The sequence below is a fragment of the Clytia hemisphaerica genome, unplaced genomic scaffold (assembly GCF_902728285.1).
Source record: "Clytia hemisphaerica strain Z4C2 unplaced genomic scaffold, Clytia hemisphaerica genome assembly, whole genome shotgun sequence".
Classification (NCBI taxonomy): domain Eukaryota; kingdom Metazoa; phylum Cnidaria; class Hydrozoa; order Leptothecata; family Clytiidae; genus Clytia; species Clytia hemisphaerica.
This window is the reverse complement of record NW_027103472.1, coordinates 542,730-558,179: the sequence shown is the minus strand read 5'-3', so window position 1 is coordinate 558,179 and position 15,450 is coordinate 542,730. Positions and strand designations below refer to the sequence as shown.

At 35.9% G+C, this 15,450-nt stretch overlaps 2 protein-coding genes across 2 annotated transcripts; both read right to left on the bottom strand.

Annotated features, from left to right (window-relative positions):
- Positions 1 to 4,175: 4,175 nt before the first annotated feature.
- LOC136798360 (retinol dehydrogenase 14-like) lies at positions 4,176 to 5,910 on the bottom strand. Its single transcript, XM_067054967.1, has 2 exons — positions 5,153 to 5,910; positions 4,176 to 4,941 (listed from the first exon to the last, which is right to left on the bottom strand). Exons 1-2 carry the CDS (start codon positions 5,874 to 5,876, stop codon positions 4,631 to 4,633), a joined length of 1,035 nt encoding a protein of 344 aa, XP_066911068.1. The 5' UTR covers positions 5,877 to 5,910; the 3' UTR covers positions 4,176 to 4,630.
- A 166-nt stretch (positions 5,911 to 6,076) lies between these two features.
- On the bottom strand, positions 6,077 to 14,960 carry LOC136798358 (protein ERGIC-53-like). Its single transcript, XM_067054966.1, has 11 exons — positions 14,747 to 14,960; positions 9,801 to 9,955; positions 9,487 to 9,594; positions 9,066 to 9,127; positions 8,783 to 8,882; positions 8,541 to 8,664; positions 8,249 to 8,307; positions 7,943 to 8,077; positions 7,473 to 7,714; positions 7,084 to 7,180; positions 6,077 to 6,896 (listed from the first exon to the last, which is right to left on the bottom strand). Exons 1-11 carry the CDS (start codon positions 14,922 to 14,924, stop codon positions 6,732 to 6,734), a joined length of 1,425 nt encoding a protein of 474 aa, XP_066911067.1. The 5' UTR covers positions 14,925 to 14,960; the 3' UTR covers positions 6,077 to 6,731.
- Positions 14,961 to 15,450: the final 490 nt, after the last annotated feature.

Below are 15,450 nucleotides of genomic sequence, written 5' to 3'. Positions count from 1 at the left end.
CTCTTATACCGTGAAGTCGGGTAACTTGCATCAGTGGAGGCTAACATGCATCGCATAGCCCTCAAATGAATGACACCTGTCTGGTCCTTAAAATACAAAGTTAAATCAAAACAAAAATGGTAGAGTAGAGCTGCGAGTTTGCTAAATGCTCAGAGCGCGACGGCCCATTTTCCCTTTCCTATCTTTCACCTTACCTGTTTTTTCTACTTTCTGAGACTTAGTTTCTCATTTCTGACTGAGTTTTCATACCTGTCAATCATTTGTCCATCAATTTCGACCAGTCTAATTTTGGCACCGAGTGGGATTCGAACCACCACCAAAGAAAAACCTTCGAGTCGAAAGCTAGCGCTCTATCCGTTGAGCCATCGCCGCACATCAAAATCACGCAATTCATAACATATTATACCGAACTGGCAAAAGACGTGGGTAATGTTATTATAATATGAGTAAAAGTACCCCTTTTTTAAACCTGACTGAAATTTGAGCCGTTACTAGCAACCCTGCGGGGCCCAAGGCGCCGAGTATCCACCCCAGTACAGCACAGCATAGCTGTCAACTTCGCCTCACAAAAATGCGGGAGAGCTCCAAGTTGGAAAAATTTTCTCGATAATCCAATTTTTCTAAATTGGAAAATCGGTAAATCGAGGGAATTTCCCCGCTAAATCTGATTTTATTGGAAATTTTTTTTGGGAAAACGGGGAAATCAGCAAATTTTTTGTCCCAATTTTCCAAAATCAGGAAATTTTGCCATTCCATTTTTTCAAAACCTAATTTTTTTTCAGGAAATTGGGAAATTTTTGGGAATGCAGGAGATGCGGGAGAAAATCCTGAAAATGCGGGAGATTTGGCTGAATTTTTTTCCCGCGGGAGAAAACATTGGTATGCGGGAGTCTCCCGCCCAATGCGGGAGAGTTGACAGCTATGGTACAGTGACAAGCCGTTACTAGCAACCCTGACCCTACTAATGACCCAATACCCCCTGAATCAACAAAACTTTAGGCTAGAATCACGAAGCAAGATCTTCAATTCAAACTGGCCTTTGCTAGCAATTTATACTCTGTTATCTGTTCAATTGCTATATAGAAACTTTTTTTTGCCTTGAAAATCGTAGCCTGGGAATCCAAGCTCATAATTTTAGAAAAAACAAAAAATACCTCACCTCACAAGTTCTAAAATTATAGAGCTTGGTGCAGGTAGATTTAGTCTGACACAGAATGTTATGAACAGTCTGTGTGTGAACCCTTGTTGACAGACTTTCTGAACTTTGGAAACCCAGGCAAACACACATAATCAACTTACCATAAAAACTCTTTCACAAGCTCTAAAGACTTTCAAAACTACTAAAAACCACATCAAAACATCAGCCACATGTATTTAGACTTCCAGTCAACAAACAGCCATTTTGTTTTTAAATGAATCTATGGGAAGGTGATAGAAATTGACCGTCAACCGAACATCCTCCTTCTGTTTTTCTACTTCCCATCTCTCTATCTCCTTTTCTATTTTCTGACTTTCTGAGACTTGTTTTCTGATTTCTACTAACTTTTCTATGAATTTGATATTTCAAACTTTCTCCAAATATCGACCCGGCCGGGATTCGAACCACCAAATGATAGAATCTCTGATCAGAAACTCAGCGCGCTATCCATTGAGCCACACTCGCACAGCAGAGGGAGCAGATTACAAAATTTGTAAATAGTTATAGAATGACAAAAAAGACGGGGGTAATGTTATTATAATATGGGTAAAAGTACCCCTTTTTTAACCTGACTGAAATTCGAGCCGTTACTAGCAACCCTGCGGGGCCCAAGGCGCCGAGTATGCACCCGGCACAGTGACAAGCCGTTACTAGCAACCCTGACCCTACCTAACTGTTAGCTAATCAATTCTAAACAACAAAACCCCCGGAAACACAAAATCGTAGATCGGAAAAAAAACCATGTTCGACTGACGGTCAATTTTTATCACCTTCCGAATCTATGTTTTCATTTTCATTTGTTTACCTTTTTTCTGCAGAGTCAGCTTTTTCCATAAATTATGCGCGCGCATCGAAATTATCAAAATGCGCGCGAAAGTACTGCTAAGTAATACGCCAAAAAGCTGGCCAATCAGGCCAAACCTGCATTGCAGGGAAAAATCTCCGAGTTACCTGCGCCAAGCGTTAAACCAGCAGCAAAAATATCATAAACCAGGCTATGAAAATCGCTGCACTTTTTGGTCACCATTGCTTGAGCTACCATTATTGTTTTTAGCTAAGAAGCAAACGGTCGTGGCTTCTTCGTAAAGACGAAAGACAGATCTGGACTTATTTCGTACTTTCCAGTCTCTTGTTCGTAGTTTTTCTGACTTTCTGGTTCTATGTGAGTTATTTTCTATGTTTTCTAACTTACTGAATGACTTACCGACAGATCGCCACCGGTGGGATTCGAACCCAACGGATTCATGCCGAGAGAGTGTTTCTGACGGTTATTTATATTGTACAAACTGCAGACCAGACTATATTTAGAGAAAATCACAAAAGAGTGCTTGTTTCGAGCTCCAACCCTAACCCTAACTGATAATAACCAAACTCCTAGCCAATCTGATACGTAACCACACCCAAACCACACCCATACCCAACCCTACCAGGTCGCCTGCAGGTCCTGACACTATTCCCGCATGCCGGATCCGAAAAATAGATACATGTCTTTCGCTTTTACGAAGAAGCCTTCACCGAAGCAAACCTTTTTGAGTTGTACGCGCGGTAGGGTCTGCGAGATAAACGTGCGCACCACATTCGATTTTTCACTTTTCACTACTTCACAAAGAACACCCGGGGGGGGGGGGCACTTAGGCAAAATTGGGTACGGGGAAGTGCCGCTGGTCAGGGTTTGCCTTTTTTAGGCTCCTGAAGATATCTGACATATGTGTATCTGATAGAGATTACCGTGAGTATCATCACAGCGCGAATAAATTCGTTAATATTTTCTCTTTGAAAACTTGGCCTCTGATACTCAGGGTAGATAGAGATAGGGTCGACTTTTGATAATTGGTGGATTATTCTAGTGCCCCCCACTTTTTCAGGGGGCCCCGGGAAAGGACACAACACGACAACAATCACTAAATTGAAGTGCAAACCCTGGAGGGGGACTGGAGGTGTTATTTATATACTATATTATTGTTTGGCGAGGCTCATTCAGGGGCTATTTTTCACTAGACCTAAAACCACGTGTATTTAAAAATAAGCAAAATTTGGAAAATCCTTCGCATTATATCTGAACGTCATCAATATGCGGAAAAGGGAAACTACAAAACAAAACGACAGTTTTCTGAAGCCTGAATTTGCCTCACAGTTCGAACCCGTCCTGTTTATATCAGATTATAAAAATATAGGATGGGTCTCCTGTATACTTTTAATAAGGTGTGTTTGTGGTTACTTTGATAACTGGGTGAGATTCAAAAGTTAAGGCAAACGGGACTGACTGCAAGAAAAGACATTTCGCATAGCATTTTTTTATCAATAATATGATACCTCTTGGCGTTATTCCTGCTTTACGGCAAAAAGACTCTGATCTCCTCACTCACTTGTTAGACTTTTTCTTAATATAAGAATGTGATAGTTATTTTTATATACCGGGTGAACAGTGAAAAATTCTTAGGGATTGATCGCCAACTTAATAATGCGAATAATTTTCGCAAAAAAGGTTCTTTTTCATTGTAAAGAGAAAAGGCAAAATTAAAATTTGGTTCTAAACAATTATAAATTTTTTGAAAATTTTATAGATTTTTTGCTTTTAAAGGCCGGTCTTCCATTTCGCACGAAATTGGCGACAGTTTTTTTCTTAACCTTTTTTGCCTGAAGAAAAGATAACGTCATAAAAAAATTTCGCGCGAACAAAAAAAAAGTTGAAGGAAGTTCTACTTTTTTCATCAGTTACGTCAATTTCGACCAATGGAATTGCTTCATTTTTCAACCGACCAACGAGCCCTACACAACGTCAAAAAGTTTTCGCTCATGTCGCGCGAAAGTGGACCGGTCTTAACAAATTGGTCTTTCATTTTGTTAAAATTTTGATATTGTAAAAATTCACATCATTTCATTAAATTATTGCGGACCATCAATCTTATACTTTTTCGTTGGTCTTCCGGTATTAAAGCATCTCGTCGAGGATAAAGGTTATAAAAAAATAACTACATAATTCAATCAGTACTTTCTTTGGGTGTAAAAGACGGGATTCGTGTCATAAGTTATTCTTTAAAGGTGTTAACAGAAAATTTAAGTGGCTATAAGATTACTAAAGATCATGGGAAGAAAAGTTGTTCTGAATTACATTATTCTCTATCGTGTATGTTATTGTTATCCATTCTCGAATTCTTCATTTTTATATTTTTAAACAGTTCATCTGTATCCGCATTGTTTGTTCGTTTATCAAAGCATCGACCCTCATGATGATACCAAATTCCCATGATAATGTCATCAGGAAATATCTGAATGTATCTGAATGGTTATATTCCACAAAAAACGGTATTCAAACGGTGATTTCCAACCAAAAACATGTAAAATGAAAATGGTACATTCAGGAGCATGTTGACTAGTCAATCAAAAATTCAATGATGGATCCATGAGCATTTATCGAGTAAAATCACGCATTTAGAGGACAGTCTTATAATTCACTCCACACAGTTGTTCAGAGAGTTCGAACAATTTTTCGGCAACTCGTTCATCTTTCGCATTTTCTTTCAACTCTTCCACTCGACATTCGCCAAAATATTTTCCACTCACTCCTTTCAAAGAAGGTTCGGTAACCATATGAATAATCGTCTGCGCGCCAACCGCTGAAGAACGCAAAAACAAGGTGCCAAATATGTTATAAAGGTATCTCAAGAAAACATTACCACCGATTCGATAGCGCGCTAAATCGGTAAATACTATTCCAGGATGCATTGCGTTGATGGTGATTCCTATAAAGAATAATAAGATGTTAATTGATGTTACGAAATTTTAGATAAAAAGATTTCACAAAGGGTTGGGGGTTGAACTGTCCAAGGTGTTATTATTAGGCATATAAATCGGCAAAGTTCCCATTTTCTAGAGGAGGAGGGGGTCAACTGATGCCACGTTTCTAAACAAAAAATGCCACAAAAATTTCATTAAATAAGAAAAAAACTTTACCTTTGGGTAGCCTTTTACTGAGCTCCAAAGTGAACATGATATTTGCCAGTTTACTAAGCGAATACGCATTGAATGAGGTGAAGTTTTTCTCATCGTTAAAATTTTGAAAGTCAGCAGACAAGCTTCTCTTGTAGAGCGCTGACGACACCATAACGATTCTCGCATCTGGTTTGTTTTTCATTCTCGGTAACAATAAATGTGTCAGAAGAAAACTTCCCAAGTGATTGACAGCAAAATGCAATTCGTAGCCATCTTGACTTAGTGTGAAGGGTGCACCAAATAGTCCAGCATTGTTCACTAAGATGTCAATATCAACACTGTTCTTGTTCAACTCAAAAGCGAATTGTCGGATGGAATCCATCGAGGCTAAGTCAAGATGGTAGACGGAAACGTTGACCGGGTGTGGTACCGAATTCCGAATCATTAATGCAGTCTTACTCCCTTTTTGAACATCACGGCACGCTATGATGATATTGCCATTTCGGCGTGCCAGGTCCTTAGCAACAGCTTGTCCAATACCGGACGTAGAACCAGTGATAACAAATGTTTTACCGTTTAAAAGTTCTTTGTTTTTGCAACGAGCATATCTTGATGAGAGGTAAAAACGACAGCAGACCAAAATACCGGCACCAATTCCCAGAGTGACGTAACTCCCACTTGGATTGAAAGTTGGCATATGGTGGTATATTTCATCCTTCAAATCTTGTAAGAATGATGACGTCATTTTCTCTATTGTTCTTGTTTTATTTATTCTCTTTTTAACTGGAATGGAAAAAGTGACAATCAATATATAATCAAAATCAATCAATCAATCAATCAATCAATCAATCAATCAATCAATCAATCAATCAATCAATCGATCAATCAAATTAAAATCAATATAAGATTGATGTAAAATAGAGATGAATATAAGGTAACAAAAGATTTTATTCAGATTCTTAAAAATTCTTTACTTCACCATTCACAAAAAAAAAATTAAAACAGAAAAATAAAAATCTACCTATGATGATAATATCTATTCATTAAAATATGAACAAATCTTTCAAATCCCTACAAGAATATTATATCAAAGAAAATAAAATATCAAAATATTTTGACAATGTGACTGTATTTAAAGCTATAATATGTTATAAAATTTTACAGATTAGATTTTTCGTGAAAACTAGATTAGCTAAAATGAGTGATGAGGAAATTTGTTGCCGGAATTTGAAATCAAGTGCACTTTTTTTACATAAACTTCTATAACTGCAGAAATAAAACATTACACCTCAACATTGAAACACAAAATTCAAATTTCTCAATAAAAAAAATGTCCAGCAAAAAATCCTGATCGATCATTTCCCCCAAAAGTAATTTTTTAGCATCAAAATGATGTAATACAGTGTGCTCTCTATAACTCGAACACGAAAGGGAAACGTTAAATTGTTCGAGTTATGGAGACTGGTTTATAACAGTTGGTCAGCTAAACAGGTCAGATAACTCGTTAGTTAAGGATCCATTAGAGTTATGGAGCTTCGAGCTGTGGAGACTCTAAGGTAACTATGCAATTTATAAAAAAGAGTATATTTTCAAAATATTTCTAATAAAATTTTTTAGCTTGTTGTTGTTGATAGTTTTGATACATTGAATAGCCGACAATGAGGGCGATCTGTAGAAACATCATGAATATGAAAGTGCCGGTGGATAAACATGTGACGGTCGGGCAATTCTGCTGTGAGGCTTGTTTATTCGTTTTGTCGTTCATCTGAAAATGAAAAAGTGATTTTATATCATATTAACAGGATCAAAAGGACTGGACATTTTATTTTCTTCTAAGCCTTTTGATTAAATCAAGAAAAAAATGAGACGATCTCTAATCATCAAACAACAAAAACAAGATGTTGACGTAAGGTCTAGAAAAAATTATAGAAAACCGAAACTTGATTTTATACCTTTGAAGCTAATAAAACAACATTTTCTAAAATGGTTCGAATATTTTGTTCAACTCTTTCCAATTTCCTTTGATCGTCTGTGTTTCCACTTCTGGATCTACAAAGCAAAAAATTGTTACACAATGTTATGTCTCCATACAGTCCATCCAGGTAACTATAAATTCTTCGAGCAAGATAAATCCTTCTTTAATTCAATGATACCATAATACTATTAATGTCATCTCTTTAAAAGGTTTTTGGAAGTAAGCAAAAGCTTTTAAAAAACAAAAAGGTTGATAAATTATTGTTTTCCTCATAACAAGCATTGAATCCAAAGCTGGATCGTCAAATATTGAGATAATAAGCTAGAGTGATAGATGAATCACTCTAAAATTGAAAGGCTTGCTTACTGTAAATCTCTTATAGCTGTATGAACTTCATTTTGTAAGTTGATTAATCTGTTGACATCATTGCGGCTTGGTCCATCACTGGAGCCTCCACCACCGCTCGTCTTTTGGTTGACGGCGGAATGTAAATTATTGATTTCCGTTGTCAATTCTCCAGTCTTGGAATGTAAACCTCTCATGATTTGATGCATGGAGTTTTGTCCTTCGTAAATGAGACGAATGTCTCGCTCGTACACTGATTCAAACTAAAGAGAGAAATCAATAGAACATAACAATATTCATCCAAAGGACAAATGGTAAGTTGAAAAATAATTATATTGTGGCTAGATAAAAAAATGTCATAAAACTCTATATTAAGTTTACCAAAAAAATTCGGCTTTTCTCAGCTTTTCTCGGTCTTTAGTTTCTGAGATTTCGATCGCAAACAAAAATGGTGGACCCTGGTAATTAGAAAAGTGAAAGTGGATTAATACCTTTTCTTCCTGTACTTGTTTCTCAGGGTGTTCTTTTTGGAATTCTGTTTTCTTTTCTTCCAATTTATGAGTAAATTCTCCATACTGCTCTTCGTATTTCTTCCGTTGGTCTTCTGAAATCATCTTCTTCTTTTCCTATACAAGAAAAATTTCAAAAGATCATTAAGCCTTTTACTTTTAAGTATGATTCTAACAGAACTATTATTGACTCTGATCGAATTAATATTATTCTGCTGTTTCGGTCTCAAATCATATTAACGTATTTATTTAGCCATCTGACAGATTAAACGGAAATTGGAATCTTACTTCTTCAGAGAGTGGTGGAGTCAAACTGTGTGTAAGAAACTTGATAACATCATGATCATCTAAATAAAAAAGAATAAATCTATTTTAGCTATATAGCAAGCATTATAAAACAACGATAACGAGTAAAAAAAGAGTTCAAAGGGATGATGAAGCAGTTAGTTAGAAAGCAAACAAAAGGAAGCCTTTGTGTCATCTAGAGTGTGGTTACAAGTATTATTTACTTTTACAGTTGGCATTAAGTCTCTCCCACCATTATCAAAACGCATTTATCAACTATTTGGTAGGTTCTTACCAGCGAGCCCACCAGTAGCTGCTGTGACACCAAAGAATCCTTCCTTTGGTAGTTCCACATTCTCTGCCCTCATACAAAGTTCATAATCTTCACTCTTCTCTGACATACCGTTATGGTAAAACACCTAAAAATCAAGGAAAACAATTTTCGAATATAGCATCTCATTTTCTCAATTTGTTGCATTTTTAAAAACTTTACCAGAAATTTAAACCCTCTAAATGAAAGAAAAACTCTAAACTTACCGTTAAAACATTATTGTAATATCGGACTTTAGCGCGGATGGCATGTGGTCGATTTCTGAAATCTCTCATGCAGCCTCCTAGTTGTTGGTTGCTTCCATCTCTAAACAAAAAGAACATTGAACTCTATTGTGAGGAAAAAAAGTGAAAAGGTGATATGAAAAGAGTGTCCACAACTCAAGAAACGAGACAAGAAACAAAAAACAAAAATTTCTTCTAGTTATGGCAAATTCGAGTTATAGAGACTGGCTCATAAGGAAAATGTGCTCAAGTTAAGTTATCTTACTTGAAATGATCATAAGTTTTGGTCCCATCGTTCAACATAACCATAACATAAGGATTGTTTTGCTAAAAATGTAACAGTACGTTTTTATAATGAAACACCTTTTAATCAGCATCTCAATAAAGTAATGAAAATTCATTGTGATCTTTTATAAGATTCATATTATTTTTTGAATAAACGGTGAAGTTAATTTTGACAGCATCCTGAAGTTATTATGCATGTTACTCATAACTCATCATTTTTTGAATCTTTTATACATAATGTGAAGTAAGTTTTATTTGCCCTGATGCAAACAAGAAGGGAATACCATAACCAACAGTGAAGCTTTACAAAGCTGGAGCTGTCTATAAAATTATAGCCAAGTACGTAGAAATCTGAAAATTTGAAATAATTTCTTATTCAAACAGTTTATTGAAAATTTTACCTCTCCATCATTATCAAATGAGTCAAAGAATAATCCCATTCCAGTCCAGTGGTCTGAACTTCCGAAAACTGGACCAGTTGTTCCTTGGTCTTTGGTGAACCACACAGCCTAAAAATTAAGTGATTTTATAAAAGTCAAAATGCTTGCGTAATCATGGGAAACCTGAATTTTGAAATTGTTAGTAGAGCTGCAAAAAAATTTGGCAAGGTGAATGAATAGTTCAATGATTAAAAAAATTGAGTTAGCTTCTAGCTGTTAAGTCCCTCTGTCAACAGAATTTCAGCAACATGCCGAAAAAGGTCTCAATAACTCACCAGACCATCTCCTCCAACTCTCCCCCTTCCTGACACTTTGAAGAAGACTTCTATTTCCCAGAAAGGAGCATTTGTTTTGGTTTTGGCCCATAATCCTCCTCTTTGGTCTTTCAGTGATGGTGTAACACGGACTTGCTCATCACTTGGAATAGCACCTGAAACACAAGAATATGGTCTAATCTAATCTTAATCTGAAACAACAACTTGACAAAGTACTCAAGAATCATGCCAAGTAGTTTAATATTTTGGAAAAAAAATGAAAAAGGTTTCAAGGGACCTGGAGAAAAACGAGTAAACCTCTTAGGCCATTTTCCATAAGTTTGGGCTGTTTTTAACCTGTTACAAACAAGAAACTTTTAAAGAGTACTTTCCACCATTTTTTTACCCCTTTGAGTGGGCCCTTATTTTCTGCATTGTTTTTTTTTTGCCCCAAGCCTTACAGGTTAGAAGAGCTATTGCACCCAACTTGACAAACTTCCTTACATGGTTTTTTTGAGTGACCATTCCCTCAATGCAAATTCTCAACTATCTACACTAAAATGGGATTTTCATCTACTCCGCTCAAGATTTATACTTCATGGAGCACCTTTTGGGTGGACACTACTGGTAGGAAAAGTCAAGAAATTAACAATCACTACAGGCGGTCTCAGTGAAAATTTGTTCTAACTTGAGCCCTTTAACTTTTTGTGTGCTGCAACAAAGAATCGCGCCAAGACTTTACCATAGCTGTCAATTTTTCCCATTGGATGGGAGACTCTGCCGTTTCAGCACTTTCAATTCATTCAACCACATTAAAAATTTCTCCCAAATTCTTATACTTTTTCAAGGGTTTCTCCCACTGTCCCCACATTTTCTAATATTGTTTAATTCATGATGTTTTCCAAAAAATTTCCTGGCTTACACATGGAAAATGCTACCAGGTGCACCAAAAAAAACCTTTTGCAGGATACAAAGCTCTTTAAATCGGAAAACATTACATAATCTTAGCAATCAATGAAGCTACAAATTGAATGGTAAAATATTGATATTAGGTTATCCTGACACTAAAATTATGTAATGCTTTTGTAGCAGTTACATAATGTTTAATTTTTTGGATTAAAAATGGTATCACGTCCTTCCTACGTAAAGAAAAAGAATAAAGAGGCCATTCTAATCTAGTTACTAGTCCTGAGGAGTTTGTTGGTCTTATGTCAACAACCTTTCTTTTCCATCACCTTTCTGTAGAACAATAAATTATGAGTATAAAATATTTTATTTACTTATTTAGCAAAAAACAAGTGATACTTTTATGGACCTACCTGGTTATGCATTTAACACATATAATTGATATCTACGTCAGCATGACTGTAAACAATCATTCAGAACACAAATAGTGACGATCTATTAAAATTAGTTGTTTGTTTCTTATAAAAAAAACGTTTAGAAACCAAAATTTCATGCTCTTGAAATATTCTTTCATATTCAAGACTTTGTGAGCAAAAAAAACATCTATCTCATTAAAGAATTGGGTAATTTGGCTAACATCATTGACGTATGCTTTTTAATAGTGATTCTTATAGATAAAGATGCGTTTTTTGAGTTGAAAAATTCTTTTTTTTACAAAAATCTGCCTGAGCCATCTTTTACCTACTTTCATGCAAAAAATCAGAAAAATACAATGATCCAATATTTCACATAGTCCAAAAAACCCTTTTTTAGCCGTTTTGTAGCTGAAATTTACCCAAAATTTTTTTTCTCCAAAAATCGAGCTCCGTCACATTCAAGGGTTCATAGTTATGTGCATCTTTTTGCAAAAAATCATAAAGAATGAAAGAGCCAATCTCGAGAAAAGCTAATACCTAAGTAATTACTAATGTGCTTATAGAAAAATATCAAATTTGGCCAGTTTTTCTATAAAAACACGCCAAGCAACCAAAATTTCATGTCTAAACACACATATTCTTCAAAAGTAAACCCTCATGAGCAAAAAAACATCTATCTCATAAAAAATTGAGTAATTTGACTAAGAACATTGATATATGCTTATTAATAGTGATTCTTATAGATAAACATGCGTTTTTTGAGCCAACAAAATTTTTTTGCAAAAATCTGCTTGAGCCATCTTTTACCAATGATGTTAGCCTACTTTCATGCAAAAAATCAGAAAAAATTAATGATCCAATTTTTTGAATCCGTTTTTTAGCTGTTTTTTCGCCCAAATTTGGCCCAAATTTTTTTTTTTCGAAAATCGGGCTCCGTCACATTTTGGCCACTACCATCTTGCGCCTTTGTACCAAAAATCAAAAGATTCCTATGATTCAATCCTGAGAAAAGTTGGTAACAGACGGACGGACGGACGGACAGACGAACACAGGTTAATTTATAGGACCTCCAGGTAGGTCCAAAAAGCCATTCTGCCCATTTTTCCCTAAAGCAAAGAAGTTGATGTCAGGATTAAAAGGGGGTTGCACAAAGTTAACCAACTCTCATGCATTGAGCGTGAGATCCAGGTATCTTGACTTTGTCTCATGCAATATTTCAACAATATGATTTCTCGCAAAAATATTTCTAATGTTTTTAATGCTTTTTAAAAATGACCTCTTTTATTATTTAAAATCACTTTGTAGACTTCATAAAATAAGAGATTTTTAATCATTCAGTATATACATCTGATGATTGTGTTAACATTAAACTTTAATTAATGTACTTTTGTTATCAAAGAGGTTTTAAATGTGTAATCCTACCCATCTAAAATCTATTCTTGTTGTTTGCCTACCTAATTAGATGAGAGTTCAGATGACTATTAAACTATTAAAAGGTGATAAGCTTTTATTTCCTGTCTACCTGTATTCATTTAAATCATTATAATAGCTCCATCAGTTAAGACAACTAAATTGTATAAAATCAAATAGTTACTAACTCTGCCTACTAGCTCCTACCGACAACATCAAGAGATGTATCAAAACCTACCAATATGGAAAGGACCTTGATCGTTTGAGGAAGGATTTCAACGGATTTACCAAATCTATTTTAGAAGATACCTTGTCTTTTCTACAAGTACCTGAGCAAAAAGACTATCTGAAACCTTCAAACATACATAACCTTATATGTAGGATCCAGAACTTGCTTCCAGAGAGATGCGTCATCTGTAATGAATCTTATTGTGTAAGGTTGGAGGATAATCCCCTTCTTCAATGTGTCATGTGTGGACAGGATGTTCATAGGCAATGTTTTCTTCTTCAACTCGGTGCTGCTGACCAAAATATGGACAGTGATAGTCTCTTGTCTATCATTAATCCACATAACATCAAAAACCTCTACTACCTTTGTGATCACTGTGCTAATGAGAACCTCCCAACGAGCGAAGCAGGAAAGAAGAAAAACAAAAGACAGAGAGACCTTAATAACCTTGTCAAGCCAATACCAATGGCAGGCAAACAAGATGAGGATGACAATATGAGTGATCCAATCCTGAGTGATAAAGACAACTCAGAGTCAAATGAGACAATTGAAATAAGTGACAATTTGACAGACCAAAATCGACAGATATCCAAAACCTGTGCGCACTATGTAAAAGGAAAATGCAAGTACGGAATAAAGGGAAGAGACTGCAAGTTCGACCACCCAAAAGCATGTCGAAAATTCATGAAGCACGGAACCAGATCCAGAGTTGGCTGTCAAAAAGGTAGAAACTGTCTCTTTTTTCACCCAAAAATGTGTATTGATTCACTGAGGAAAGGAGAATGTTTCAATAAGATGTGTCAGCTAACACATGTAAAAGGAACAAAAAGAAATGCCGAAACCTACCCACAGAGAGAGAGAGAATATCAAAACAAATGGGATGTCAAAGAAAATCAGTACCAAAATGATTTTAAGGAACAACACTATCAGCATGACAACAGGGAGTATGGATCTCAAGAAACCCATCAAAGGAATAACCAGAATACAAACAAAGAAATGGATTTTTTAGCTATTTTTCAAAAATTCAAAAAAGACTTAATACTGGAGATCGATCAGAAAATATCCACACTGATGGACAAACAAGTGAGGAAGGAAATACCACTACAATACCAGTATCCTCAACGAATGATGTCCCCTCAGAGCACCAACTGGGGAATAAACCTGTCAATGATCAACCCGTCTCGCTAAATTCATTTTCAATTTTAAACGTTCAAGGACTTAAACCACAAACAGTTCAATCCACAGTACCATATATCAAAGACAAGTTGATTGAGAATAACTTTTTATTTATGATTTTAACAGAAACTTGGCTCAAAGACCATAATGATGCTGAGTTACACATAGAAGGCTATGAAATATCTCGGTCCGACAGAAAAAGACCAAAGTCACGATTTGGAAGATGTAGTGGTGGTGTCGCTATATACATGAGAGAAGATATTTCATCACACTTCAAACAGACCGTTACACACTCAAATGGCGTTATCGAAGTCATCTGTCTGAGTTCGACTACATTGGACTCCTAAACGGTGATATGCCGACAGCCAGACGACTCTCAAACGGGAATTTTAAATTTTGATGAAAACTTTTGCCCTCAGAAATTCTGTGTCGTCCGCACTCCAGTTACAGACAAATTCTAGAATGGCTCAATGAATATCTCCAGTTGACAGGTCTGTGCCAATAGGCCGATTTTTCTGACTAAAGCATATAAGCAAAAGTTATCAAAGAGGTCTTAAATGTGTAATCCTACCCATCTAAAATCTATTCTTGTTGTTTGCCTACCTAATTAGATGAGAGTTCAGATGACTATTAAACTATTAGAGGAGCCACACACAAAGCCTGTATACACTGTATTCATTTAAATCATATAAAATAGCTCCATCAGTTAAGACAACTAAATTCTATGATATAAAATAGTAACTTCAAGTAAGGAAGAGACATCTATAAAAAAGAAGAACAGAAAAAAGGCAAAAAATAAATACATAAAAAATCATGAAAATTTATCTTACTTCCATAGTACGTCCAGAAAGGGATGTTGCCCTGTTTGTTGACAAGATGAGGTCCCTTGAAACTCTGTTTATATTCAAATCTAGTGTGCCTTCCTTCTTCAGCACATGCCAAAAGCAAGCAGTGAAATACAAAAAATAAGATGTGAGCAACGTGTCTTTCTGCCATCCCGGTCGCCATATTTGTTTTGAAAAGAATTTCGAGATTTCGAGTTCTGTCGCCGTATTTTGGAACTATAAATATATGACCTGGTTTCTATACATAACTTCCTTGTTTCAGTCTATATAAAAGCTTTCTCACAATGGGAATAGAAACCACCTCCTCGAAACATTTGATCGGAAATTTGCGATCAAACTGTAATTGATCAAACACTTACAAACACCTTCTGATGCTCAATTTGTGTTTGAAAATACGATTTTAACCAACTTTTAATTGCTTTAAATACCCAGTAAACGGCTCTCCCCTAGGAAGTCCACTCCAGTCAGTTTGCCCCTTGGGTGCCCCTACCATATCGACGCGGGAAGGACAGAAGGGAAGGCGGGGGGGGGGGGGGTGCCGCCCGACTTTCGAACTTTGGACCCTTACCGGGACTAAAAAGGAGAAACAAAGGGAAATTTTGGGAAATTTACGACCCTTAGCGGGACAAATTTGACCAATTATGACCAAATTTCGATCTTTCAGGGGGTAAAAAATTTAAATTTTCCTA

Excerpts from the sequence above, each read along its gene's own strand:
- LOC136798360 (XM_067054967.1), bottom strand. The coding sequence starts at position 5,876 with ATGACGTCATCATTCTTACAAGATTTGAAGGATGAAATATACCACCAT. Across the intron at positions 4,942-5,152 it reads CAGTAAAAGGCTACCCAAAG|GAATCACCATCAACGCAATG; the intron begins GTAAAGTTTTTT and ends TATTCTTTATAG.
- LOC136798358 (XM_067054966.1), bottom strand. The coding sequence starts at position 14,924 with ATGGCGACCGGGATGGCAGAAAGACACGTTGCTCACATCTTATTTTTT. Across the intron at positions 8,665-8,782 it reads ATTACAATAATGTTTTAACG|GTGTTTTACCATAACGGTAT; the intron begins GTAAGTTTAGAG and ends CTTGATTTTTAG. Across the intron at positions 6,897-7,083 it reads TTGTTTTATTAGCTTCAAAG|ATGAACGACAAAACGAATAA; the intron begins GTATAAAATCAA and ends TTTCATTTTCAG.